The sequence below is a fragment of the Dromiciops gliroides genome, chromosome 1 (genome assembly GCF_019393635.1).
Source record: "Dromiciops gliroides isolate mDroGli1 chromosome 1, mDroGli1.pri, whole genome shotgun sequence".
Lineage (NCBI taxonomy): Eukaryota > Metazoa > Chordata > Mammalia > Microbiotheria > Microbiotheriidae > Dromiciops > Dromiciops gliroides.
The window spans coordinates 498685762-498713246 of record NC_057861.1 but is presented as its reverse complement, the minus strand read 5'-3'; the positions used below and the strand labels follow the sequence as shown (position 1 = coordinate 498713246).

The 27485-nt window shown below is 39.6% G+C and overlaps 1 protein-coding gene across 3 annotated transcripts in view; it reads left to right on the top strand.

Moving 5' to 3' along the window:
• Nucleotides 1-27485, top strand: part of LOC122736585 (aminopeptidase O (putative)) — a 495791-nt gene that overhangs the window by 91392 nt on the left and 376914 nt on the right. For all 3 annotated transcript variants that reach the window (XM_043978914.1, XM_043978916.1, XM_043978915.1), the window contains one exon: nucleotides 17059-17307. In XM_043978914.1, the coding sequence (XP_043834849.1) occupies nucleotides 17059-17307 (249 nt within the window). The remainder of the gene's footprint in view (nucleotides 1-17058; nucleotides 17308-27485) is intronic.

Genomic DNA, 27485 nt, shown 5'->3' with positions numbered 1-27485 from the left:
GATAAACCCGTCCATTCACGCCCAAATAATGTGGTAAAAAAATCAAAACCCAGAACAGCCTAATGCACATAAGAACAGAGTGAGACTATTTCTCCGCAAAAGAGGGCAATTCTGATCACCTACTGATCAGGCTGAACAGCTCAGCGCACTGTCCGGACCCAGCCAGGGACACTGCTTCCAGCGCATGTCAGAGTCTTCAGCGCCAGCAGCTTTTGAGGTTCTGATCACGGACTGGTAAGGGGGTTGGGTGGTAGGCTGGGGTGAAGTGGAGGCAGTATCTGCTGGAGTTGGGGCAAAGCGCCCTGGGTCTGAACCAGTGGGCTGAATTGAGTGGTGGTGGCCCAGTGGGGGAGGGGTAAAAGCACGCCAAGCTTCCAACCATAGAGAATCAGAGTTCAATCAGACTTCTGTTTCCGGGTCAAAGAGAAAGCCGCTGTGATTACTCACAAGCCAGGCAGGCTGAGAAGAAGCCTAATCACCCCCTGGGCCACACTGTAGCACGAACAGTGTGTCCTGGAAGCAGCGCTACACTTTAAGAAAGAATAAAAAGCCAAGAAATAGTAAGCCAGAATGCTAGGCAGAGAGAGCAGAAGACCATCGAAAACTTCTTTGGGGGAAAGGTGGACCACAATACATCCTCAGAAGAAGAAGATAATAACAGGGTCAAAGCTCCAACATCCAAAGCTTCCAAGAAAAATATGAACTGGTCTCAGGCCATGGAAGCTCTCAAAAGGGACTTTGAAGAGAAAGTAGGAGAGATAGAATGAAGATGTAGAGAAAGAGAAGAAAGAATGGAAAGAGAAATGAGAGCAATGCAGGAGAGTCATGAGAAAAAAGTCAACTGTTTGAAAAGCCAAATGGAAAAGGAGATTAAAAAACTGTCTGCTGAAAATAATTGCCTAAGAATTAGGATTGAACAAATGGAAGCTAGTGACCTTATGAGAAACTAAGACACAGTAAAGCAAATCCAATTGAATGAAAAAATAGAGGGCAATGTGAAATATCTCTTTGGAAAAACAGCTGACCTGGAAAATAAATCTAGGAGAGATAATTTGAAAATCAATGGACTACCTCAAAACCATGACCAAAACAAGAGCTTAGACACCATCCTCCAAGAGATTGTGAGGGAAAATTGTCTTGATATTCTAGAAGCAGAAGCTAAAATAGAAATTGAAATAATCCACCTATCACCTCCTGAAAGAGATCCCTAAAGGAAAACCTCCAGGAATATTATAGTCAAATTCCAGAACTCCCAGGTCAAGGAGAAAATATTGCGAGCAGCTAGAAAAAAGGAATTTAAATACTGTGGAGCTCCAATAAGGATAAAGCAAGATCTAGCAGCTTCTACATTAAAGGACCAGAGGGCATGGAATATGATATTCCAGAGGGCAAAAGAACTGGGACTACAGCCAAAAATCACGTACCCAGAAAAACTAAGCATCATCTTTCAGAGGAAAACATGGAATTTCAATGAGAAAGAAGACTTTCAGGCATTTGTTATGAAAAGACCTGAACTGAATAGAAAATTTGACTTTCAAATACAAGACCTTGGAGAAGCATAAAAAGATAGACAGGAAAAAGACTTCATGAAGGATATTAAAAGATCAAACTGTTTATATTCCTACATGGGAAGATAATACTTTGAACTCATAAGAACTATCTCAGTAAGGAATTAACAGAGGACACAGGTCTGAACTGAATATGAAGGGATGCTATCTGTAAAGCATTTATATGTTTTGTTCTTTGGGGGGTGTCTTATGTCTGGGGCCAGATTTGGGCTTGGGGCCTCCTGGGTCCAGGGCTGGTGCATTGTCCACTGTGCCACCTATGTAACCCAGAATGACATCTTTAAAATAGGGTTGAGGTATAGGAGAAATAGGGGAGAGATGGTCTGGGGAGAGGTTGTTCACATGAAGGAAACAAGAAAAAAGCTTATGGAGGGGAGGGGAAGAGGGGGAAGGAATTGGGGAGTGAGTGAACCTTAATGTCATCAGAATTGACTCAAAGAAGGACTAACATACATACTCAAGTGGGTATAGTAATATATTTTTGCCCTGAGGGAGGGGAGGGAGATAAGGTGGGGGGAGAGGGGAAGGAGGGAAGGGCAGATTGGGGGACAGAGCAGTAAAAAGCAAAATACTTTCGAGGAAGGTAAAGATGTTCTGCATAACCGCACAAGTATGACATACTGAATTGCTTGATTTCATAGGGAAGGTTGAGGAGAGAGGGAGGAAGAAAATTTGGAACACAGAATTAGCTCAAAGACCTTAAACTCATCAGAGCTGGCTCATGGAGGGAATAACATTCACACCCAGTTGGGAGGAGTAATCTATTTAACCCTACAGGAAAGTATGAGGGGAAGAGGATAAGGAAGGAAGGGTGAAAAAAAAAGGGAGTGCAGAGTAGGGGAGGGGACAGTCAGAAGTAAAACACTTTTGAGGAGGAATAGTTTAAAAGAAGATAGAAAATAGAGTAAATATCATGGGAAGGGAATAGGAGGGAGGGAAATAGTTATGATGATTGAGTATAATGGCAAAACATATGGTACCTACTTTGCTGGGCTAATGTGAAGAAAATTCTTTGTCAAGTTTAAGGTACTTTATTTAGGTTATGATGAACTGGATACAATCAGAAAAACCTGGAAAGACCTACATGAACTGAAGCAGAGTGAAATGTACTGTATACAAAATAACAGCAATAGTGTAAGATGATCTGCTGGGAAACGTGGTTATTTTCAGCAAGGCAGTGATCCAATATAACCCTGAAGGACTTTTGATAATGGCAATCCATCTACAGAGAAAGAAGTGATAGTACCTGAAAATAAATGGAAACACATTTTCTTTCTTTTTTTTTCCTTTTTTTTTTGGTGAAGTAATTGGGGTTGAGTGACTTGCCCAGGGTCACACAGCTGGTGGGTGTTGGGTGTCTGGGACCAGATTTGAACTCGGGTGCTCCTGGTTCTGGGGCCAGTGCTCTATCCACTGCACCACCTAGCTGCCCCTGGAAACACATTTTTTAAAAAAATTTTTTCCTCTTTGACAATTCCTCAATCTGAAGTTTTGGGGGTTTTTTTTTTACTGTTTTCTCTCACAACCTAGCTAATGTGGGAATGTTTTCCATGACTACTCATGTATAACTTATTTTGAAATGCTTGAGTTCTAGTGGGTGGGGGGTGGGAATGGAGGAGGAAGAGAAGTTGGAATACAAATTTTTTAAAAATTATGTTGGGGCAGCTAGGTGGCGCAGTGGATAGAGCACTGGCCCTGGAGTCAGGAGTACCTGAGTTCAAATCCGGCCTCAGACACTTAACACTTACTAGCTATGTGACCATAAGTCACTTAACCCCAATTGCCTCACTAAAAAAAAAAAAAATTAAATTATGTTAAAATTTGTTTTTACATATATTTTGGAAAATAAAATTCTATTCAATAAAAAATATTTTATTTTCCCCCAATTACATGTAAAAACAATTTTTAACATCCTTTAAAAATTTTTTTTCAGTAAAAAATTCTCTCCCTCTCTCCTTCCTTCTCCCCTTTTCGAGATGGTAAGCAATCTGATATAGATTATACATATGCAATCATGTAAAACATATTTCCATATTAGTCATTTTGTGCAATAAAACAAACCCCTTCATTCCCCTCTCCGAAAAAAAGAAAGAAAAAAAAGAAAGTGAAAATATGCTTTGGTCTGTATTCAGACTCCATCAGGTTTTTTTCCCCCCCTCTGGAGGTGCATTTTTTCATCATGAGTCCTTTGGTATTGTCTTAGATCATTGTATTGCTGAGAATAGTAAAGTCATTCATAGTTGTTCATCATGAAATATTTACTGTGTACAGTATTTTGGTTTTGCTCACTTCACTCTGCATCAGTTCATGAGAGTCCTTCCATGTTTTTTTGAAATCATATTGCTCCTCATTACATTACAACGGTGTACCAGAACTTGTTCAGTCATTCCCCAGTTGATTGGCATGCCCTCAGTTTCTAATTCTTTGCTAGCACAAAAAGAGCTGATTCAAGTGAGATTTTTTGAGGAGGGTGAAGACATGGCCATGCTTGTGGGTAATAGGGAAGTATCCATAAGACAGTAAGAGAATGAAAATAAATTAGAGAGAGATGATAGAAGGGACAGTCTTCTAAAGAAGATCGGATGAAATGGGATTGTTTTTACAAGTAGAGGGGTAAGCCTTGGCAAGGAAGAAGGCCATCTATATGAAACAGGGATGAAGGAGGAGATAGAAATAGAAAGTATCTGAGTGATGTGAGATGAGAAGAAGAAATGAGGGAGCTCTCAGATAAAGACCCCAATTTCTTAAGTGATATATGAATATACGGATTTCAGCACAAATGGTGGGAAGAAGGAGAGCCATGGGAGATTTGAGTAGGGATGAAAAGGTTTGAAAAAGTCATTGTGGAGCCAAAGATGTCTTAGAAGGTTGGCAGGAGGGGGCTGCTGTGTCGGGGCAGGAGTGGAACCCAACCCCACGATCTCACTGACAGATCCAGTCCCAGGCAGGCCAGGCTAGGGAAAGAGACCCGCAGAGCCTTTGAATAAGCTGCAGTGCCAATGTCATCTGGAACTAAGCTCACGGTCTGGTGAGAGGTCTGAGCAGTTGGCTGGGGGGAGATTACAGGGGTCTCTGCTGGTGCTGAGGCAGAACTTGGGTTTTTTACCCCTGCTGGGAACCAGGAAGTAGGCTTGAGTTGTGGTGGGCCAGGTGGGGGATGGGCTCAGGCGTGTTGAAGCTAACAACCACAGCACACAAAGTTTTGCTGTCTGGTTAATTAGCAAGTTGACCTGGGGTTATCTACCAAACAGAAAATAGGCCAAGTGAGTGAAGAACCTGCCCCTCCTTAAATCATATCACCTGGGACCCCCTGCTTGGGACAGTGCAGCCTGGAAACAGTTCCTCACTTTAAGGAGTTAAAAGGCAAGTAAAAGATAGGCAAGATTAGTAGACTGAGAAAGATGAGGACCATAGAAAATTTCTTTAGTGACAAGGAAGATCGAGGTGCACCCTCAGGAGAGGATAGCAACGTCAGGGCTCCTACATCCAAAGCTTCCAAGAAAAATGTGAATTAGTTTCAGGCCATAGAGATGCTCAAAAAGGACTTTGAAGATAAAGTAAGAGGTAGAGGAAACAACGGAAAGAGAAATGAGAGTCATGCAGGAGGGTCATGAAAAAAAGTCACCAGCTTGAAAAGCCATTGTGGTGAGTGGAATACTGAGTCGATTAAAAGATTAAAGATATTAAAGGATTGCCTTGCCACAGTGAGGACCCAGTTGAAATTACATAGCATACATTTGTGGTATATCTAATCAGCATGGTTTTGTGGGTTTTTTTCTAGCTTTGTTTAGAAGCATGTGAGTAGGAGCAAAGATATTGAGCAGATGGTAAGAGTAATCCAAGGCAGAGGCTTGGCAGGGCAAGATCAGCTATAGGATACAATGCAAGGGAATCAATAGAACTGGATAATGTAGTGTTGAACTGGTTCATTAAGAGGTCAAGGTGAGGAAGGGAAGCAGGTGTAGTCAGTGAAGTAGTGTCTCTCACCCTACAGGGAAGAAGAGGCCAGGAAATAGGACTCTACATTTTTGTGTCCATAAGCAAGTTCCTTAACTTCAGTGGACCTCAGTGTCCTCATGTATAAAATTAAAGGAGTCAACTAGATCAGTGATCCTCAACTTTTTTTGTTGTTCAGTCATCTTTCAGTCATATCCAACTCTTTGTGACCCCAGTTGGGGTTTTCTTGGCAGAGATATTGGAGTGGTTTGCCATTTATTTCTCCAACTCATTTTACAGATGAAGAAACTGAGGCAACCTGGGTTAAATAACTTGTCCAGGGTCACACAACTAGTAAGTGTCTGAGGCTAGAGTTGAACTCAGGAAGCTGAGTCTTACTAACTCTAGGCCTAGAATTCTAATCCCCTGTGCCACCTGACTGCCTTTTTTTTTTTTCAGTGAAGAATTATTTTTAGGCTGATTGGAATGGAAGTGGGAGTGTTTTGCTGATGGGAAAATGTGTGACTGGTGGGAAAGGGGACAGAGAAATGTGTGATTGAAAAGAAAATCATCCTGAAAAGCAGTAGTGAGTTGTACATCTCAGCATCTGTTGGCATTTAAAGTTTGGGGCCTTGTCACCTTAATCTACTCTCTCCCAGGAATGCTCAGGGATACCAAGAGAAAAATACCCCCTTTCTCTGGGCATTTCTGGTAAGAAAGTAGACATTCTGTGTAGTCTCCAGCCATACCCCTCTCTGACCCACTGCCATTTGAAATTGAACTGAGTTATGGGCTTTTAATCTGTTACTCATAAGTCAAAGGGAGAATGATGGAAAAAGCTGTGCTATATGATTGTAGTGGAATGGTCATGTGCTACAGGAAATGACAAACAGGATGATCCCCGAAAAACCTGGAAAGACTAATGAACATCGATGTTCATCGAGTGAGAAGAGCTGGGAGGACATTGTGCATAGTGACAGCAGTATTGTTCAGTGAGCAATTATGAATGACAACTACTCTCAGCAATGCAATGATCCAAGACAATCCCAAGGAATTAATGAGGAAGCTTACTATGCACTCCTATAGAAAGAACTGATAAAAAGAACACTTGTGGATTGTACTTATATAACCTGGTTGCGATCTTGTGGAGGGGGGAGGAGAGGGAGGGGGGGAGAAAAATTTGGAACTCTAAATCTTATGAAAATGAATGTTGAAAACTACTCTTACATGTAACTGGAAAATAAAATAAATGTTTATTGCTGAAAAAAACTACCCTTACTTGTAACTGGAAAAAATAAAATAAATGTTCGTTGCTAAAAAAATGGATATAAATGAAAAAAAAAATCAAAGGGAGAAAAATAAGGCCTTTGGCCTTATCCTACTCCTTGCATTTTTCATCCACTTTGTTTTTTCCATCTGGATGGTTGGATTTAAATGATTATATATTTCACTGAGGAGGTTTTGTAGCATTTGGGTATTTGATGGAATATTGCTACCATATAAGGTTAGAATTTCAAATATTTTGGGGGCTATAGAGAAATGTGGGTATAGCTAAAGGTGGTAGCCCTATAAGTAGACATACCTCCTTGGGTCTTGATTTACCTTGATTTATTATAGTCAGTAAGGCCTAGATGATCCCTACTTGTACCTTTCTTCATCTATTGATCTCTTTTCACTAAAAATGAACTGTTAATGGTTATGTTAGTTTACATTTTCTTAGTCCTATTCAAGTTGTATTGCTACTCTGCTTTTCAAAGATTTCCTTTAGAAGTTTCAGAGTGATGGCATATTTTTATTCACAAAATCCTTGACTCCTTGCTACTCTTTCTTTTTTTTTTTTTTTTTTTTTTAGATATTTTATTTTTTCCGTTACATGTAAAGAGCTACTCTTTCTAACAAAGGTATCTTTTAGTGCCAAGTATAGTGGTGTTTCTGATTATGTTCACATCTGGTCTCTTTTGCCTTGCTCCTCCCACCACTTCACCCTTTCCTAAGACCACCAAATCATTTCACATAAATGTAACTTTTACAGGGAGTCTAATGTGCTACAGGTTTTCTTTTTCCTAAAGTTTTCATCTGGAGTCCAGAAATTTGGCCAGAGTATTTATTGGTCACTGAACTTTTGATCAATCTTCATGTGGATTAAATTAAAGAAAGACTATTTCTTCTCCAAGATCAGCCCCATGAAGTATCTAGCCCACTCTTACTGAACATTTTAGTAAATAAAACAGTTGTAAGGTTGATAAAGTCCAAACTCTATTTATTTTATTGAACTTTATAACAGAAATATAATATGCACTAACCACTGGGAGATTCTTCTACTATGTTAAGCATTGCGACACTTTTAAAAAACATTTTCTTTACTTTGGACCCATTGCCCCAAATGAGGCTTGGACACTTAGATAAAATCCCCCAAAAGGCAACAAAAATGATGAAATTATGAAAAAGGTTCAAAGGTACTGAAGTTATCAGTGGAGTTTGGATTGGTCATTAAGGTTATGTCTTGGGGGTTAGTAAACAGTAAACTCAATGTGAATTAACTATATAATTCTTATTTTGATCTTAATCTGCATTAAGAATGTCCATAAATGATGAAGTAATATTCCTGCTGTACTTTATCCTGGTCAGACTATGTCTAGAATATTGTACTCAGTTCTGAGTACTGCATTATAGAAAAGGCATTATTAAGTTGGAGACTGTCCAGGGGAGAACTATTAGAATGGTAATATGCTGTATTAGGACTATTTGAAGAAAGTAGGAATAGTTGGCTTGGAGAACAGAAAATTTAGGAAAGACATTATAACTATTTTCTTGATCATCATTTTTGTTTTGGACTCAAAGTTTATCATTACATTGATATCCATTCTATTCTCTAGGGAAAATAACCATCTTTTTTTTTTTTTGGCGGGGCAGTGAGGGTTAAGTGACTTGCCCAGGGTCACACAGCTATTAAGTGTCAAGTGTCTGAGTCCAGATTTGAATTCAGGTCCGGTGCTTTATCCACTGCACAACCTAGCTGCCCCCTCTCATTATAGCTATTTTCAATGAGATGAGGTCCTCAGCCAAGAGTGTGCACAGAGAGAGTGCTGTGGGAGGCTTGAGTAGAGATGATATGGATTGGAACAGTTGCTGTGGAGAATGAAATTGTGAATTTATGGAGAGGAGTAGAAGAATTATCTTGTTACAGTGAGGATCCAGTTGGGATTATTTATGTAATATAATTTTGTAGATGACTCAGTTTTCAGAATTTCCACGATTTCCAAATCTATTCAGCAATATGTGAGTAGGTACAAAGGAGGCAGTTAGTTGGAGTAAAACAAGATTGAGGCTTAGTTCACCAAAGGGTTGAGATAGGAAATAGGAGAGTAAAGCCAGTGTAGAGCTAATAGTTTGAGAAAGAACTGAGGGGTTATAATAAGGCACCCTGTGTAGTGGTCATAATGGCCTAATTCAAATGCTTTTGGAATAGGTTTGCATGATTAACATATTAGGATCCTCACCTGGTATCCTTTTATAACTCTACTGCATCAACCAGTGGTACTTCTCAAATCAGGTAACCCTCTTGCCTTGGTGGGGCTGTCTCGGTAATGGGAACTAACCATGACTATTCCTCTGATTAAAGGTCAGGAAAAGAGTGGACCACCCTGACCATATTTTGGGTCCTATATAAGTTTCTTCATATGACCAAAGTCCTGGTACCAGTCTACCCAAAAATGACTCACCTCAGTTGTCTGGCATCCCTTGCCTGAGTTCTTCTTGTTCATATGTGCTGAATAGATCTGCTTTCCCTACTTGCATCAAGTCCCAGAGCCCCTTGCTGAGCATTCATGGGAATTCCCTTATCCATGCCTGACTTCAGGTTCTACATCTTGATTTCCTAGTCCTATAAGCCCTTGACCAATGACTGGTTCAAAGGTCCCTGCACCCTGATCTATCTATAAGATTCTTCTTAGGGATTTCAGAGAACAATGACTGGAAGTGTGAACTCCATGTCCAAAGGGGAGAGACTCCCCTTTTCTCTAATTGATGCCTGAACTGGGACTTCAGTTTCCCTCCCTCTTGACCTTATATGAAGATCTAGTAGTAGCAAGGAGAGGGGAGAAGGGAATGGAGGTTACAGCAAGGATGAATAAAAAAGGAGAGAAGTCATACTGCATAGAGGATAATGGAAAATTATAAGATTTCGAAAAGGAATTAGGAAAAGGAATTTCTGAGTTCATGGATGTGGGAAGTGGAATATTTATAAGTGATGGCAAGATTAAAGGCATTACCTTCTCTTTGTGTAGCTAAAGTGGTGAGGAGTAGAGTATGGGAATTCAGTATATTTAGGAACTGGGGAGTTAGGGAATTTAAGGGAATATCAGTATATATGTTGAAGTCCTTTAGTATGAAGGCAGGAGTTGAGGAGAACAGAAAGAATGTGAACCAGACATTGAACTCATTGAGGAAGAAAGAAGAATTTCCTGGGGGTTTATATAAAAAGGCTACTAAAATCTGAATGAGGTGATAAATTTGGACAGCATGAACCCTAAAGTATAAAAGGTTGCTGGATGATATGGGTAGAAATAGTTCGGAATTAGCATTGGGGAACAAAGAAATATTATGACTCCTTAATGGTGATAAGTAATTAAGTTATTTAGTCTTTAGCTAACTTTGTGGAGGGGGGACAGGCAGTGAAGGTTAAGTGACTTGCCCAAGGTCACACAGCTAGTAAGTGTCAAGTGTCTGAGGCTGGATTTGAACTTAGGTCCTCCTGAATCCTGGGCTGGTGCTTTATCCACTGCGCCATCTAGCTGCCCCATTTAGTTAGCTTTTAATTGATTCTTTAGAGACCTATTATTGAATATAATTGTTATTGTATTATGGTCTATAAAATATTGGTTTAATATTTTTGCTTTTCTGAATATATTTGTGAAGTTTTTATGCCCTAGTATCAATGAGGTTAAATAAGATAATATTGATAAAAATGTTTAGCACAGTGCCTGGCACATAGTAGGCAGTGTTTAAATTCTTGTTTCCTCCCCCACTCCATATACATGGTCAGTTTTTGTAAAGGTACCACATGTAGCTTAGAAATTCAGTTTTTTCAAGAGGGCTATCATATCTAACTTTTCTAAAATTCTGTTCCAGCCCTTAACTTCTCTCTCTTTTTTTAAAAATTATATTTACCTAGGTCTTATAGGAACCAATTGAGATTCCCATTGTTTATTTCTTATAGTTTTACTGTCTGGTTTCCCTTTAACTCATTTAACTTTTCATTTAAATATTATTCTCTTTGATGCGATATTTGTTTCATTTTATTCCTTGCCCCAATATTGCAGCAAGCTGCTTAGCTAGCACTCCCCAATTAAAAATTGGTCCCCACAATGCCTTTCTGCAAAATGTAGTTTCTCTCCTTATCTCTTTTAATTAAGTCTATGTTTGCTGTTGCCTTTTCTGAGGTCATGATTGCTACCTTTTCCTTTTTTACTTTAGCTGAAGCATAATATATTTTGCTCCAATTCATTATTTTGACTCTGTGTTCTGTTTTAAGCATATTTCTTGCAAACAGCATATTGCTGGATTGTGGATTCTAATGCATTCTGCTATCTTACTTTTTATAGGTGAGTTCATGTTATTAACATCCACAGAAATTATTATTAATTGTGTGTTTCCCTCCTCTTCTTTTATACTTAATCTTCTCTTTGTTTCCTTTCCTCTCTTTATAACGAAGAGGATGATGAGAGATGGGTGTGCTCAGAAATAGTGTTCTAAGTTTGATGCAGTCTGCTCTTGGACTAATCCCTTCCTTAATCTATACTCTCTGGTGGGTAAAAGATGAAATGACTGAGGAAACAAAGGTTCAAGCTTCTAAGTATTATGATTTATTAAGCAATTCATGCCAATTGCCCCCAAAATTGGGTCCAGTAGTCTTCCTTAGTTTTGGCAGTAGGCTCCAAATATAGGGGGAAACAGACTTTTATACATTAGAAACAATAAAATAAGGCCAATTAATTAAAAGGAAACAATATATTAGGTAATCTTATTTCTAATTGGAGAAAAGATTAGGAACTTGGCAAGCTGGGAGGTTGAGAGTGAACAGGTGTAGTTCCTGATTTCAGAAAAAGAGGTATCCCACTCCCTGAAAGTATCTGCATTCAACCAAAGGGACAAGAAAACAATAACTGATTGACCAGTATGGGGCCAGCTTTCAGATAAAACATATAGGTTGCTTGAGATGTATAATTGTAAGAAAACTCCTTTCATTAATATTAGTATCTGACTGTTTTTCTGGTCATCATAACCTACGTCCTTATTTAAGGGTCTTTAAGCAGCAGGTAGAGGTGATCCAGCTTCCTTTTGCAGGGTTGGGATGAAACAATACAATAACGTTTTCTGACACTTCCCACAACTGAATAAAGTTTTCTCACAAGACAGAAATTGGACTAGACCCATAACTGAATAGAAGGTGAATTGAGCTAGCTCTAGAATTTCTATGTTTTCTGAGGGAGGGATATATATGTATTATAACATAGTAAGTATAAATATAATTTATGTTAAATAGAAAATTAACATAAACATTAAAAAGTCTAAAGCCTTTGTTTTAATATTTTTGTTATCTCATAGAGTCATTAACTTCTGTTTTTAATTCTAATTTTGAAGACATCTGTTCCTTGGATAAGATTTTGTTCCTCTTGTACCAAACTTAATTTTCTCTATAATTCTTTCTCTCATAGTTCTCATTTCATTTAAAATTTTTTCTCTAATACTCTTTTCTTTTATAATTCTTTCTTCTAGTGCTCATTTCATTTATAAAATCATTTTCACTCTTTTTTTCTTTTCTTTTTTTTCTCTTTTCCCCCCAGGCAATGGGGGTTAAGTGACTTGCCCAGGGTCACACAGCTAGTAAGTGTCAAGTGTCTGAGACCGGATTTGAACTCAGGTCCTCCTGAATCCAGGGCCAGTGCTTTATCCACTGTGCCGCCTAGCTGCCCCCAACTCTTTTTTAAAAAAACAATAACAACAAAAAACTTTTGCTTTATTTTTTTTTAAATTTTATTTTATTCAGGTTTTTAAAATTTATTTTATTTTATTTGTATTTTTGTGAGGCAATTGGGGTTAAGTGACTTGCCCAGAGTCACACAGCTAGTAAGTGTTAAGTGTCTGAGGCCGGATTTGAACCCAGGTACTCCTGACTCCAGGGCCAGTGCTCTATCCACTGCGCCATCTAGCTGCCCCTGCTTTATTTTTTACAGGAGTTCCAGATGAACTTGTGCCCAAGCTGTGTCTTTCTTTGAAGCTTTGTGTGTAGAGTTTTTGAGGCCATTCTCTTCTTCTAAATTTGTGTCTTGATTCTTCTTTACTTACTCATTCTTCCAGCCTTACTTGGTGATTTCAGATTTTGTGTTAGAGTCAGCTCTGCAGACTTTTAGTAGGAAGGCCTGTGTTGTACTTGGTCCTGTTTTATGTTCTCTTGGAACTTATTGCTCTTTTTCTTCTCTTCTCTTTTCTTTTCTTTTTTGTTTGTTTTCGCTGGGCAATGAGAGTTATGTGACTTGCCCATCGTCACACAGCTAGTAAGTGTCAAGTATTCGAGGCCACATTTGAACTCGGGTCCTCCTGAATCCAGGGCAGGTGTTTTATCCACTGTGCCACCTGCCCTTTTATTGCTCTTTTCTTAAGGCACTCAGTTTTCCATTATTTTAAGATCTCATAGACAGTTTGGGCTACGTGCCTGGAAGTCTTCAGTGCCTTCATATCTTACCTTCTCCCTCCCATAGTAGTATGATTTATGGAAGATTCTGAGCCCTGTCTTCCTTATTTGAGCTCTGCAAATTCATGATCTGGAGCTGAATCTGAGCAATTCTATTTTGAGCTCCAGTGAGCTGCTGCTAGATTCAGTCAGTGGAGCCCAATGGAAGACTCTGCAGGTTCAGAGTGGCAGAACCCTAGGTTCTTCTTTCAGCTGGGCTAATTGATCTGGTCATTTCCCTGGAGGTTTTGGTTGTGGATAAGGCTGGATATGGGGCCCCACTTTGGGACCTCCACACAGCTGCAGCTTGCTTCTGTACTTGCTCCTCACTTAGTACCCTGCCTAGGACCCCTGCCCTTTTCCCTGGTGGATGGGAATAAGTGGGTAATATGAAGTTGAGGATGAGAAATGGGCATTGTATGTCAGCAGGTGAGGCTTTAGAATTACTGGAATAGGAAGGAATAAGAGAGTCAAAACGTGTTAACTATTGAAGAATGAATCCAGGCAGGGTGATTGGAGGAAGGTCCACTGAGGAAGGTATATAATTAGACAATTTGAGGTATTCCCATGAAGTCCATCCTTATGGTGGGAGAATAATGTTGCATCCTGTGAGGACACAGTAAGCCTGCCCCACAGCAGGCAAGAGCAGGAGGGAAGTATGGGAGTACAGTCAGGAGGAGAAGTGCTTTCCCTGTGTTGTAGAAGGCCTCAGGGGCAGGAGGTGTATGTTATGTTTCAATTATCTTGGGTTACTTCATAATTCATACCTTACACTTTGGGATTCATAGGCACAGCCACTATCCAAGTATTCTGCCATGAGGTAATGTGGCTTCTTCTGTCATTCTGCTGAACCTACTCTTTGATATTACTTCCTAAAACCATTGGATGTGGCTCTTTTCTCAATCCTTATCCTAATCTTTTTGTAGTATCTTGTAGTTTTGAACTCACACTTCATTTCTCTACTCTTGACTCTCTGGACACTGTTGGTTCCCCTTGTACTACTAAATTTTCCTTTTCTGTCTCCTTTGCTGGTTTCTTTCACTCTCCCTCTCTGCCTCTGCCTCTCTCCTGTTTGGAGGTCTCTAATTCTCCACCTGCAGCTTTCTTCTCTCTCTCCCCTTTCCTTTAGAACAGAGGTGTCAAACATGCCAGGATTCCCTCATGTGACTAACCAGATTAAAATGTAATTGGAAAATATCTAAAAAAGTAAATAAAAATACAGTAGAAAATAGATAATGTTATATGTGGTTTTCTAAGTCAATATGTATGGCTTGCTGAAAGATGAAACGACTGAAGAAACAAAGATTTGGGCTTCTGAGCATATCAGTTTATTAAGGAATACATGCCAAATGCCAAAAAAATTGGGTCTGGTAGCCTTCCTCAGCTTTGGCACTAGACCCTGAATATAGGGGGATACAGATTTTTCTACATTAAAAACAAGTAATTGGGGGCAGCTAGGTGGCACAGTGGATAGAGTACTGGCCCTGGATTCAGGAGGACTCAGACACTTAACACTTACTAGCTGTGTGACCCTGGGCAAGTCACTTAACCCTCATGGCTTCACCAACAAAAAATAAATAAATGAAATAAAACCAAGTAATTAATAAAATCAATTAACTAAAAGAAAACAATTAACCAGAATTCAAAATTGAGGTAATCTGTTCTAATTGGAGGAATGAATGATTAGGGACTTTCCAAGTTAGAAAGTAGAAGAGTGAATAGGTACAGTTCCCTGAGTTCAGAAAAAGAGGTGTCCCATCCTATTTCCTGCAATGTAAAAAATAACTGATTGACCAGTATGGGACCAGCTTTCAGATAAAACATATACATTAAGAGTCTCTAAGCAGCAGGTAGAGGTGGTCTAATTTCCCAGCCATGCAGGACTAGGTTCAAACAATGCAGTCAAGTTTTCTTGCAATCCCCACAATTCAATAGAAGTTTTCTCACTAGACCGAAGTTGGACTGGACCCATAATCGAATAGAAAGGGAATTGAGTTGGGTCCAGAATTGAGTCCCAAGGACTCACTGTGGTTCACCCAGTTGCCTCAATTCCCTCAAATGCAGTTGCAGGGATTTTTATGGATCCTTAGCTGTCTATTGCTATTTGGGTTTGATACCTCTACTTTCAAGGTTTCAGTTATCACCTGAATGAAGAGCACTACCAAAGCTAGACTTTTGGTTATGAACTCCAGTTCTAATTTTCCTACCACCTACAAACATTCCTACCTGGATTTCCTGGTCACATTTCCACTCAATATATCAAACGGATCTTCCTTTTAAAACTTCAAAATCTGTCCATCTTTCCTGGTGATAGTCGATCAACAAGCATTTATCAAGTGCCTACTCTATGCCAGACACTATACTGGTTGCTGGGGATAGAAATACAACAAATAAAGCAATCTAGGGATAGAGACTAGACCTTAGCTTCTCTTAGTAAAGGAACTCCGAGAGGATGAAACTCCCTTTACCAGCGTAGGTGGGTCAGCACCTTCTCAGCAACTTACAGATTTAGAGAGTTTTAGAGCACTGAAGTGGCTTTCTCTGTGTAGCACAACTGGTCTATATCACAAGTGGGACTTGACATCAGGTCTCCCCAAGGCTGCTCCTTAACATCCCTCTTCCCTCCCCTCATCTTTTTGATGACATGATCGTTTCCCAGTCATACAAAGCTTGAAACTTCATAAAGTTATCCTTTCTTCTTCCTTCTGTCAGCTCTTTATATTTACTAATTCCTGTGAATTCCATTTCTACATCTTTCACTTCCATCCTTCTTTCTCCATTTTATCACCAAAGTTCAGGGTCCTCATTATCTTTTTGACATAAGTTTTGTTGTTGCCTTATGCTTTTATATCACATTCAATCACCAAACATTTATTAAGGCTTTATTTTGTGCCAGGCCCTGTCATGAGCTCTGAGAGTATAATGTGACTAGGGCAGGAAGCTGATTGTCCTTTACCACTTGATTTCAGTCATGGGTGAGGCTTATTTATATAGCTGATCTATGAATCTCCTGAGGGCTGGGCTTGGGTGGATAAAAGGCATTTCATAAATGCAAGGCTCATTGTAGCTCAGCTGAAAACAACTGGTGGTGGTCAGATGGTGCAGGTTGAGCCCTGATCTGTTTCCTTAAAGTGTTTGCATTGTCAAGCCTTTATTGTAAGTTGATTGAAAATGACTGTGTCAGAAGTAGCTCTCATGTTCCTTCTTTAATAGAAATAACGTTTAGTGGCTTTTGTAAAGAGCATGCCGGTTTCCTTTCAGTAAAAAAGGCTTGTGTTCATTTGAAAAAGACCATACCTGCATTAATTTGACTAATTGTTATAAATGACTTCTAAGTCTTTTATTCCAGGAAATTTCAGAATGGAATCTTTAGTTTGCCCTACTGTCTCTTTTTCTTTTCTTTTGGGTTGCATATTATACACTACTGAGAAAATTCTTCCCATAATGGTTGTTAAAAGTACATCACTGAAGACAGAATTTTGCTTTTTGTTTTTTCTTTTCAATTCATTTTGAGCCTTAGGATCTCCCCCTCCTCCTCACTTATTATCAACAAAATATTGCAACTTTTCACTTTGTTTAGATGAAAGTAACCAAATCAGTTCCACTCAAGAACATCAATAATGTTGATACCCTGTATTTTTGTAACCATTGTCTTGACATATAAAAAGCAAGAATGCAAATGAGCTGTCTTCTCTGGAAGCCCTTCTCTACTATTGCCTCTTAGGGAATGTGTGTGTTGTCTAGAGATGTTCCTTTCTTCCAACACAAATACTAACATCATCAGATTTTCTGCAACATTTATTTATTTTATGTCCCACTCAGGTGTGCCAGTTGGGTGTGTGGTCACATGGAGTACCCTTGCCGATTCCAGAATCCCAATGCTGCTTCTCAGGCAGTTATTCCTTATCGGGTGTTTGCCCCAGAGAGTCTTCAACACTGCTGTGAAGAGAACCTGATGCAGCTGATTTCTCCATGCCTCTCAGCAGCACATTCCACCCTGGGAACTCACCCTTTCTCCAGGCTTGATGTGCTAATTGTCCCGGCCAATTTTGCAAGTCTAGGGATGGCCAGGTAACTTACCTTTTTTTTGAGAATCTGATTTGTGCATCTGTGTTCCACGTAATTCTTTCACTTTTGATATTTTCACCAGTGCAGGAGTCATCAGACCCATTTTCAGATGATGGAATTAGATACTTCTTGTACCTAATTGGCATTGGCATCTCTTCTGATATAGCCTTAGGGATACTGTTCATGTTGATTCAGTCACCTTATAGTTTTACATTTCAGCTCTTGTATTTTTAAGCCCTGGAAAAGATCAATGGTTGGGTGATGGTGGAGTCAGCCTGGACTTCCTTAAAAACAAAAAGACCCACACAGCTGCTAAGATTTTAGAACATGTTGTACCTCACAAAAATTTATTCTGCATCATACCAGGTCTATGATTAAGGTTAGTTTAGGTGGTTAGAGCATGATCCTAATGAGACAAAGGTCATGACTTTAAGCTCTGTGCATGTTATTTAGCTTTACTTTGTTCTATGGTCATACCCCTAACCCTGACCAGCTGTCTCTTAAATTTATTCCATTGTTCATGAGGACAACTATTTGAGAATGCTGTATTTTTGAGAGAATGTAAGATGGATTGATCTAAATTTATCATCACTCCTGAGAAAACAGCTCAAAATATATGCCTTCCTAATGGTGATTCAGGAACATCATCTTTGTATATGAAAGACAGCATTATGAGACAGAAAACCAAGTCATACCAACTAAACTTTGACTAAATTTGTTTACACCTAACTCCATTTAGTAACACCCGTTTCCATTCAGTGGTTGCTGGTTGCGTGACACTCAGCAAATTAGTATTTGAGCAAGGGTTTTTATTTTATGTGGTTAGGCATCTGTTTGCAGATCTTAGTCATTAATGGGGCATATGCTTTATTAAGGCTGGGAAAAGTAAGCTCATCAAAACATGTGACTTTATATTTTTCTCCATTACTCAAAGGAAGGGTTCCTTCTTGATGCCAATTAATTTCCACGCCCCTGTGCATCTGTCATTTGCTGTATTTTGCCTGAAAACGACGCAGTTTCTTAGCAAAAACCATAAGTGTTAAAGAACCAACTGGAACATTTACCTTTGAGATTTATTAGATACTTAAGCTTTTTTTTTAACCTGGTTCAAAGGTCTTAATCTCTGAAAAGTTTAGGGAAAATGATTTAGTCTTGACTTTTTAATCTCTTATTTGCTGAAATAATTAATATGTAAAAATAACTTGAATAATGTACTTTGGTCATTTGCTTCTCATAATTGACCTACCCAACTATATTAGGAATTTGGCTTAATTGTAATGAGAAAATATTCATTGATAACCATTTTTCTCATCTCCTTTCTGAAGTCTTTGATTTAGGGAGATATCAAAGATGTAAATTTCCTGATTAAATAGCTCCCATTGTTACACTTTTGGAGACATCTTTGTCTGCCTGTTTTACTTTTTTTGACCCTCACGATAGTTACAGTGGCTCTCAGCACACCTACTAACAGCATTTAAATTCTGACTTTGGAAAATTGAAGACAGGGCATTAAAAAGAAAAGAAAAGAAAAGAAAAGATTGCCTTATTTTGTGTATCTCCTTCTTCTTGCTAAATCTGTCGAAAACAGAATTTGTTGACCTTCAGACCATGGTGCAGAGTTTTTCTCTTCAGATTAATGTGCCCAAACAGGTAGGCCATGTGTTTGCTGCTTTTTTTTAAAAGGCGTTTTCAGTGATTTAATGCTGAACTGTGTATTTTTAAAGTGTGCCTGTGTATCCTGAGGGCAGATGGCATGGGTTACAAATGCCAAAACTGTCATGATAATAATAACTTTGGATAAAAGCAGCCTTGTTACAGCTAAGAACGAAAACAATTTTAAGAATTTGTGGTAGATCCCCAAATGTCCTGTCTTGTTTTTCTTTTTAGACTGTGGAAAGTAGCTTCATTCTCATCTTGATGTTTTCTTGGACTTGTTTGATAGTCACTATATTTGAGTCAGATAGTGGTAATTTTGGTATTTTCTGTTGGAAGTTACAGGGAACACTTGATTTTTCTTCTGGCTTTTTGAGTTACTTCCTTTTGTTTGTCTTGGATATTTCAGCACTTGTGTACCTTAGTTCACAGCTAGCTGAAGTGAATTGTGACTGATCTTGCTACTGGGAGCTAGTTACTTTTTCTGTTTGTGATGAAAGACGTTACTGTACAGGAAACAATGAAGAATAAAGAAACTTTACTAGAGGAAACCCAGAATTAAGGGTATCTATCCACAAAAACCTTAGGATGTTCCCTTGAACTTCCTCTTCAACTGTTTAGTATAATACTCCTGAGGCATCAAAGAATGTTTTTTGGAACATGAAATAACTTGTCCCAGAGTATCTGTTCTATATAAGCGTGTATATAATATTATAAATTCTTTGCTTCTGTATTTTTGTTGTTGTTGTTGCTAGGCCTTATTCATAGCAAATGTGATTTTCTGACTCCTTTTTGGTAAGCTGAATGAACATTCCCATGTGAACTAAAGAGGGTAAATTATTAATAGTCTTTCAAGGGTTTTGCTTTTTTTTTTGATGTTATCCTCAATAATTTTCCTGTATTTTAAATCTGAGTATCATAGTTTGTTTGCGTAAGCATGAAACTTTTAATAAATCTATTCTTGACTTGTTCTTGATTTTTTTAAGATAGGAAGAAAAACATTTTTATCTACAATCTGAATAAAAAATCTGTCAACATCAGTTAACAAGACAGTAAATATTGTCATAAATAATTCTGCAAAGTTTTTGAGCTTTTAAAACATTGATAGCAAATTATACAATTGTATACATTATACTTAAAAATATTGCTTTTGTTTTTTCTGGTCACCAGCCTATTGACTTCTCCTTTTCTGAAATACTCTCTGAGGGAAGAGAATATTCTGCTCTGCTTCCATTCTAAGCATAATTTAGTCTTCTAGAGCCTGAATTTCCACTTTGATTCCAAAATGTTTATTTACTAGGTAACAGGATTTTAAAAACCTTACAGTTATGCATGGAGAAATAAAGGCATTTTAGAACCAAATGTATAACCAAATGTATAAATTGGTCTCTGGAGTTTGAACAACTGCATTCAGTACAGCATCATTAATATCATAAGATGTTTATTTGATTTCATAGACAGATTATCTTTGCTCAATTCTGTTTTATCCTTACATTGTGTAGGAAGGGCACTATAATGTAATGGAAGTATCACTAGATTTAGACCTTTGTACCAGCTCTCTCACTTACTTGCCTCATGACTTTAACCTCTTTGGGCTTCACTTTTTTGTCAAATGTAGATAAAAGTTCCAGGGAATTTCACAGGGTTCTTGTCAGTATCAGCTGAGAAAAGGCATATAAAGCACTTTGTAACCACAAAGTACTAAACAACAAAAAATAATACCTAGCATTTATATAGTGCTTTAAGGTTTACAAAATACTTTACTTCTGATACCTCATTAAACATTCATTTAAAATAGGATTTTTGAGCTGGAAAGAACCTTAGAGATCTTCTAGTGCAACTCTTTTACAAATGGGTAAACTGACACCAAGAGATGTCATGGGATTATTGACCTAGAGCTGGAAGGGACCTCAGGGGTTTTCTTGTCTCTCATTTTATAGATAAGGAAACTAAGGTCTCTAGAGGTAAAGTGACTTTCTCAATATTGCAAACGTAGGAAGTAGAAGACTTGGGTTATGAATATTGGTCTTCCTGCTCCTAATCCAGTAAGCTTTTTACTGTATGAACCATGCTGCTTCTGATAACAAGGATAGGGAGTTTTTAGCTTAGCTTGGTTAAATAAATGGATGAATGAAAGGCACGTATTAAGCACTTACCATGTTCCAAGTACTGGTCTAAATGATGAGGATACAAATAGAAAAAGGGACATAGTCCCTGCTCTCGAAGACCTCACACTAGTAACACGGCTGGATGGAAGGGACTAGAAGTCTAAAAGCCAGCAAGACCCAGGGGCCCTGTGGATGTGTTGGCATGTCAGACAGAAGTACCCAGTGGGGCCCAGAGAGACATAGGACATAGAGGACAAATGGTGGTTCTCTATCTTACTGGAAGAATTATGGTTGATGACTCCCAGCTCACGCAAGCAGTGTCAGATAAGCAGCCATGTCTCCTCTGTAGAACTGTGGGCCTAGAAGGGCCCTAGCCTATCACCATTAAGAAGTGTGGGTGAGGGGCGGCTAGGTGGCGCAGTAGATAGAGCACCAGCCCTGGAGTCAGGAGTACCTGAGTTCAAATCCTGTCTCAGACACTTGACACTTACTAGCTGTGTGACCCTGGGCAAGTCACTTAACCCCCATTGCCTCACAAAAAAAAAAGAAAAGAAAAGAAAAGAAATTAAGAGGTGTGGATGAGTCCCAGGGACCACATGGAACAGGGATTCTGGCTTCCTGACTTCAGGGGTACAGATAGGAAGGTCAGTGTCCAACCAGGAGGAGGAAGGGGGAAAGGAGGATTGGCAGCAAGGTTGGGGGGAAGGGTCTCTTCTGGTAGTTGTTCACATCAGTGCATCTGTGGGATCTGGGTATGTTGGGTCAGTGGAGTGGTGAAAGGGAGGGGGAAGGATTCCCCTGCCATCCGTTCTTCTTGGCCAGCTGCCCTGGTTCAAACCTTGAAAAAAATACATGAAAAGGATTCATCAGCCGTGCACTGTATGTAGAAATAGATATAATGTTAATAGAGTAATAGGCTACAACTAGATTTATGATTATTGCCTTAAAAATTAACACCTCAACCTTCCCTCTGCATTTTTTATAATAAATGCTTTGCTTCACTATTTGTCTGTCAGCAGCTCTTATCTGTCACCTCATATAAATAGGTTTGTGCAGCTGCCTAATTAACTATGGATTCATCCAGACAAGTTCTTTTTGCTCTTTCATCCCCAGCCTAAGCATCTCTCCAAGAGAGATTTGTTACAAGTATGGTCTTGTGTGAAGAACACTGAATCAGGAGTCGTTGCCTCCACGTTCTGCACACTGCATGTGGCCATTTCAGGAAGTTGCATTGTGACAGTTGTTAGTAGTAGTGGGGCCCTTGACCAGGTACCAGTAGTGATGATTCCATAGCTTGCAAGTTGGACATGCATGACGGAACTCTTCACATAACAAACGTGCATTAAGAGCCAGTGCTCAGAGAATCTAACCTACAGATCCCAGCTAGCATCACAAACCCCCTTCTAGCCAACCAAGCACATTTATTCCTAAGAAGAATGAGGACTTGTTCCAGCCTTCATCATTCATCTTCTGAATGAGTATCTCCCATATCATGTAGAATTAGTTAGATGCCCTTTGTTTTCCTGTGCCATACTTCACTGTTTTTTGAGACATCCTCAATTGTACCTCTTTAGGGTTCCTGGCATTTCCTCTTAAAATCTCAGTTGAGGGTGGAGCTAGGTGGCACAGTGGATAAAGCACCAGCCCTGGATTCAGGAGGACCTGAGTTCAAATCTGGCCTCAGACACTTGACACTGACTAGCTGTGTGACCCTGGGCAAGTCACTTAATCCTCATTGCCCCGCAAAACAAAAAAAATCTCAGTTGAGGATTGTCCGATTCTTTAGGCTATGTTATACTAGCAGTCTTACCTCTACATATGCCAATAGAGCAAGGGAAATGCAAAGGGTGTAGGACTTGGAAGACAAGCAGTCTATCTAAGAATTGCTGTAGGGGGGATATGCTGAGATACTGTCCTGGATAGTCTGTGCCAACCCCACCCCCTTCTTGCAAGAGTTTTGAGAGTATCTGGGACTCACATTGTCTTCAGCCAACCCTACGTAAAGGTGAGAAAACTTTTTGCTTTGTTCTTTGTGATGGCTGTGGACTCATCCTAAAACCTGTGTGTGTTGTGTAACAAAAGATGAAAAGCAAAGTACATGTATTTGCTCTCTTTCATTTTCAGGTTTTTTTCATTTAATAATTCATTCAGAAAGCTACAGCTACGTAATAACATGAATAAACAGAGAACTTTAAAAATCGTTATCACTTACTTAAAGGTCCACAATAGAGGAAAACCATGTCAGCCTATGATAAATGGCTTGTTTTTCTTTGACCTGATTGCATAACCAGCAGCTTCGAAATGTTGTAGAGGACCCCCTGCTAGTTCCTGTCTATTGCCAGTGCAATTTTCTAAAGTACTTCACTTTGAGGATAAACTGTGTGCAGGCCCATGCCCAAGGACACACTTAACCAGCTCCTTACCCTCCTTCTCCTGGGGTTAACCCTTATCTCCCACCCTGTCTGTAACAGAATAAGCAAATCATTGCATGTTGGTACAAAGAGTCTGTTGTTTTTAGCCTTCTAATTGTACTCCTGTCTGCTGGGAAAGGAAGCAGTCATAAATTTCACTTATTATCTTAAGTATCAAGGCTTCACAGCTTTTAGATTTTTTGTGTGTGTGCTCATTCTTTTTAAGATTACTCTTAATAGGGTTTTTAGATCCCAAAGCCCCACTCTCTTTTTCTTTTCACTCTTTTTGTTTTTTAAAACTGAAAAAGATGTCCCACATTCAGTGCAAGATGAAATGGTGTTGGTTCTTTCCTGGAGGAACAGAATAATGAAATTAATTGAATTGTTGTATCTTTCTTTTGTGATTTCTGCCAGCTCCTCTTTCTTTTCCCTGATTGTTTGTCAAATTAATTTGTCAGATTTTGCAAACATTTTTGTAAATCCTTACATCTAGACTGTGATGTGAGTTTTTAGGTGGTGGTGTTTTTTTTCAGTGGTTGTTATTTAAATTGGGAATGGGAGGAGGTGGGTTCATTTTCAGTTTTTGTTTTGTGTCTTATTCCTTTCCTAATATATCCTTTTTCCTTAGAGCTCTGATCTCTCTTTGTAGGTACTCTAATTAGTTTCTATAAAAAAAATAATAATAAAATAGGATTATAGTTCAATTGAGTTGTGCCACAAAATTATTTCTTTGTTACTTCCTTCATGTGCTTAACTTCTCTTATTTTTCCCTGTTTCTTTCTTTGAATTTAAGTACTCAGTCTGCTTCCTTTGAATAATACATAGAAAACTTTTCCCTTTTGAGATATACTCTAGTTTTTTCTTTCCAGTGATTCCATCTCTTCCCTGAAATAATATCTATTATTCATGAATTATGCTCTCAGGTGCTCCCCACTCCTTCTGCAGCAGAAGTAGGCTCTGTGGAGGGCTTAGAGCTTTGTCAGACATCAAAGACGCCAAGGCCATCCGCTGCATCCTGGGTCATTGCTGGTCTTGTCTTGCTACTCTCTCTCGAAGAGTGAGGCTGATGACTGTGCAGCTCTGCCTCACTTCAATCCAATTCACATGCCAGTGGAGACATCACCCCTTGGTGTCATTGGTCCTCTTCAGAAATGAAAGATGAACAATAACATCATATAGGGATTGAAATGTATCTAGAAACTGGATTCTGGAGGTCCTTAAACACAAAGTGAAAGAATTTTTATTTCATCCTATAGGCAGTGAGGGAATGACTTGGTCTGACCTGCTATCAGAAGCTTCATGAAGGAAGTCACACCTGAGCTGGGCTTTGAAGAAAAAACAGGATTTTAATCCCTCCTTCCTCATGTACCTATCCCTGATCATTCTCTCCTAGAATATTCCCTGAGGTCCTTCTGCTCACATAACTCCCTGCCTTGGGTCATATATGGTTTTTATGATCTGAGTATTATTAGTCCAGTCCTGTGTGTCATCTTCTTTAACGTCCTGTCTTTCTTCAGTTTAGGAATTTAAAATTCCTCCTCCTCCCTTGCCCTTCGTTTTAGAGAAGAGGAAACTAATGTCCCGAGAAATTCAGGAACTTTCCTCGGTTAACTGAAAACATAATCATTGGCATGTCACTTAAACTTCCGTGGGCCCCCCCCCCCCCAGATGGTCTTCCCTAGCTCAGTTAGGCTTTAGCCTTTATTTTAAACATGGGAGCTCAGTTTTCATCCACTACAATGAGTGAATGTATATTTTTATTTTTGAGATAAAAATCAGTTTGATACTAAGTACTTGGGTTTGCCTCTTTCCTATCCTCATTCTCCTTGACTTCCACAGCCTTTGACACCGTTGGTTGCTCTCCCCTCCTCGATAGTCTCTTCTCTCCAGGTTTTTGGCAAACCCCTCTGTCCTGGTTCTCCTCCCACATATCTGACTGCTTCTTGTTTTCCTTTGCTCCATCTTCTCCCGGATCACGGCCACCTCCCCAAAGGTGGCCCTCAGGGTTCTGCCCCAGGCCCTCCTTTCTTCTCCCTCTAAACTACTTCACTTGGTGATCTTATCAGCTTCCAAAGATGGCTGTCTCCATGCTGATGACTCTCATATTCTCTATTCTGCCCCAAACTTTCTGCTGACCTCCAAACTCGCCTCTCCAACTCTCGTTCATACATCTCAAACTGGATGTCCAGTAGACATTTTAAACTCAACATGTCCAAAATGAAACTCATTCTCTTTTCTCCTTAACTCCCCTGCCGCCCCACCCATTACTGCAGAGGGCCCTACTATCATCCTAGTCCCTTAGGCTCACAACCTAAGAGTCATCCTGGCTTCCTCACTGTCTCTCACCTCCCATACCCAACCTATTGCTATTCATCTTTGTAGCACCTCTCCACCATGCCCCCTTCTCTCTCCTCCGACACTGCCACCACTCTAGTCCAGCCCTCATCACCTCATGCCTGCATTATTAGGTCTCCCCATTCCAATCCATCCTTCATGCAGCTATTAACGTGCTTTTTCTAAGGCACAGGTCACCCCCCCCTTCCCAATAAACTCTAATGGCTCCTTATTGCCTCTGGGTTCGAAGACAAAATGCTCTGTTTGGCATTCAAAGCCCTCCATAACCTAGCCCTTTCCTACCTTTCCAGCCTTCTTATACCTTACTCCATGCCAGGGACTCATTGTCTAGTGATGCTGGCCTCTTGGCTGTTCCACAAACAAGATGCTCTGTTTCTCTGGCTCCTGGCATTTTCTCTGGCTGTCCCTCATGTCTAGGATGCTCTTCCTCCTTATCTCCAACTGCAGACCTCTCTGCTTTCCTTTAAGTCCTAACTAAAATCTATTCTTTTATTGGAAGCCTTCCCCTGCCTCTCTTAATTCTAGTGTCTTCTCTTTGTTAATTATTTCTTATTTTGTATCTCTCTTTGTATATATTTGCTTGCATGTTGTCTCCCCATTGTTTATAAATTCCTTGAGGACAAGGACTATCTTTTGCCTTTTTTTATATGCCTGGGACATAGTAGGTGCTTAATAAATATTGATTGATTTGAACTTAGTCTAACTCCATTTTCTTTCTACACACATAAATTAAAAACCCAGCCCTTCCCCCAGCAAAAATTTCAGAAAGATCCTTTTAGCTCCTGGTTTTTTGTTTCGTTTTTAAGATTTGGTCTCCCTATTTCACCCAGACTGGAAGTTTAGGGGCTGCTCATGAACTGGATCCCATTTTTTTTTTTGCAGGGCAATGAGGGTTAAGTGACTTACCCATGGTGACACAGCTAGTTAAGTGTCAAGTGTCTGAGGCTGTATGTGAACTCAGGTCCTCCTGAATCCAAGGCTGGTGCTTTATCTACTGTGCCACCTAGCTGCCCCCTGGATCCCATTCTTGACACAGGAGCTTTGACCCATTGTTTTTGACCTGGGTTATTTTGCCTCTCCTTGTGTAACCTGATGGTCTCTCTCCCCTTAGAATACCAGGTCAGCAAAGACCACTGGAGCTCAGAACTCCAGTGATGGAGATTCAGCATCTTCCTGACATCTACCAGCTTCAGCCTACCACAGCTGGGATTGAAGGGTGGGCTACCACACCCAACCTTACCTACTGTTAGCTGCAAGAATGAACAAATCTTAGAGGCACTGGGGGCAAGGGACCTTTCTTTCATAATAATCATCCAGCCACCAAGGCCATTCATTGCTGTTTGTCTATCACTAAGAATTAGCAGTTACTACCATATACCATATTGGTGGTATGCTTTTTAAATGACCACCTTCTTTCTTTTGCCAAGTAATTTAACACTCCTGCCCCTTCCTCTTACCCCCTAAAAGGTGGCAACTAGCTTTCCATCCCCCACTTTGTCCTTGAGTTATTTCTATTTTTCAAGCTAATAAGTTGCACCTACATATGTTTGAACAGTTGTCAGGCATGTCTGCCGTTTAAACTGTTTGGTGGTTTAAAACAAACAATAACAGAGAGCCCAGGGGGGACGATCACGTTTTAGTGGTTGCCAAATGC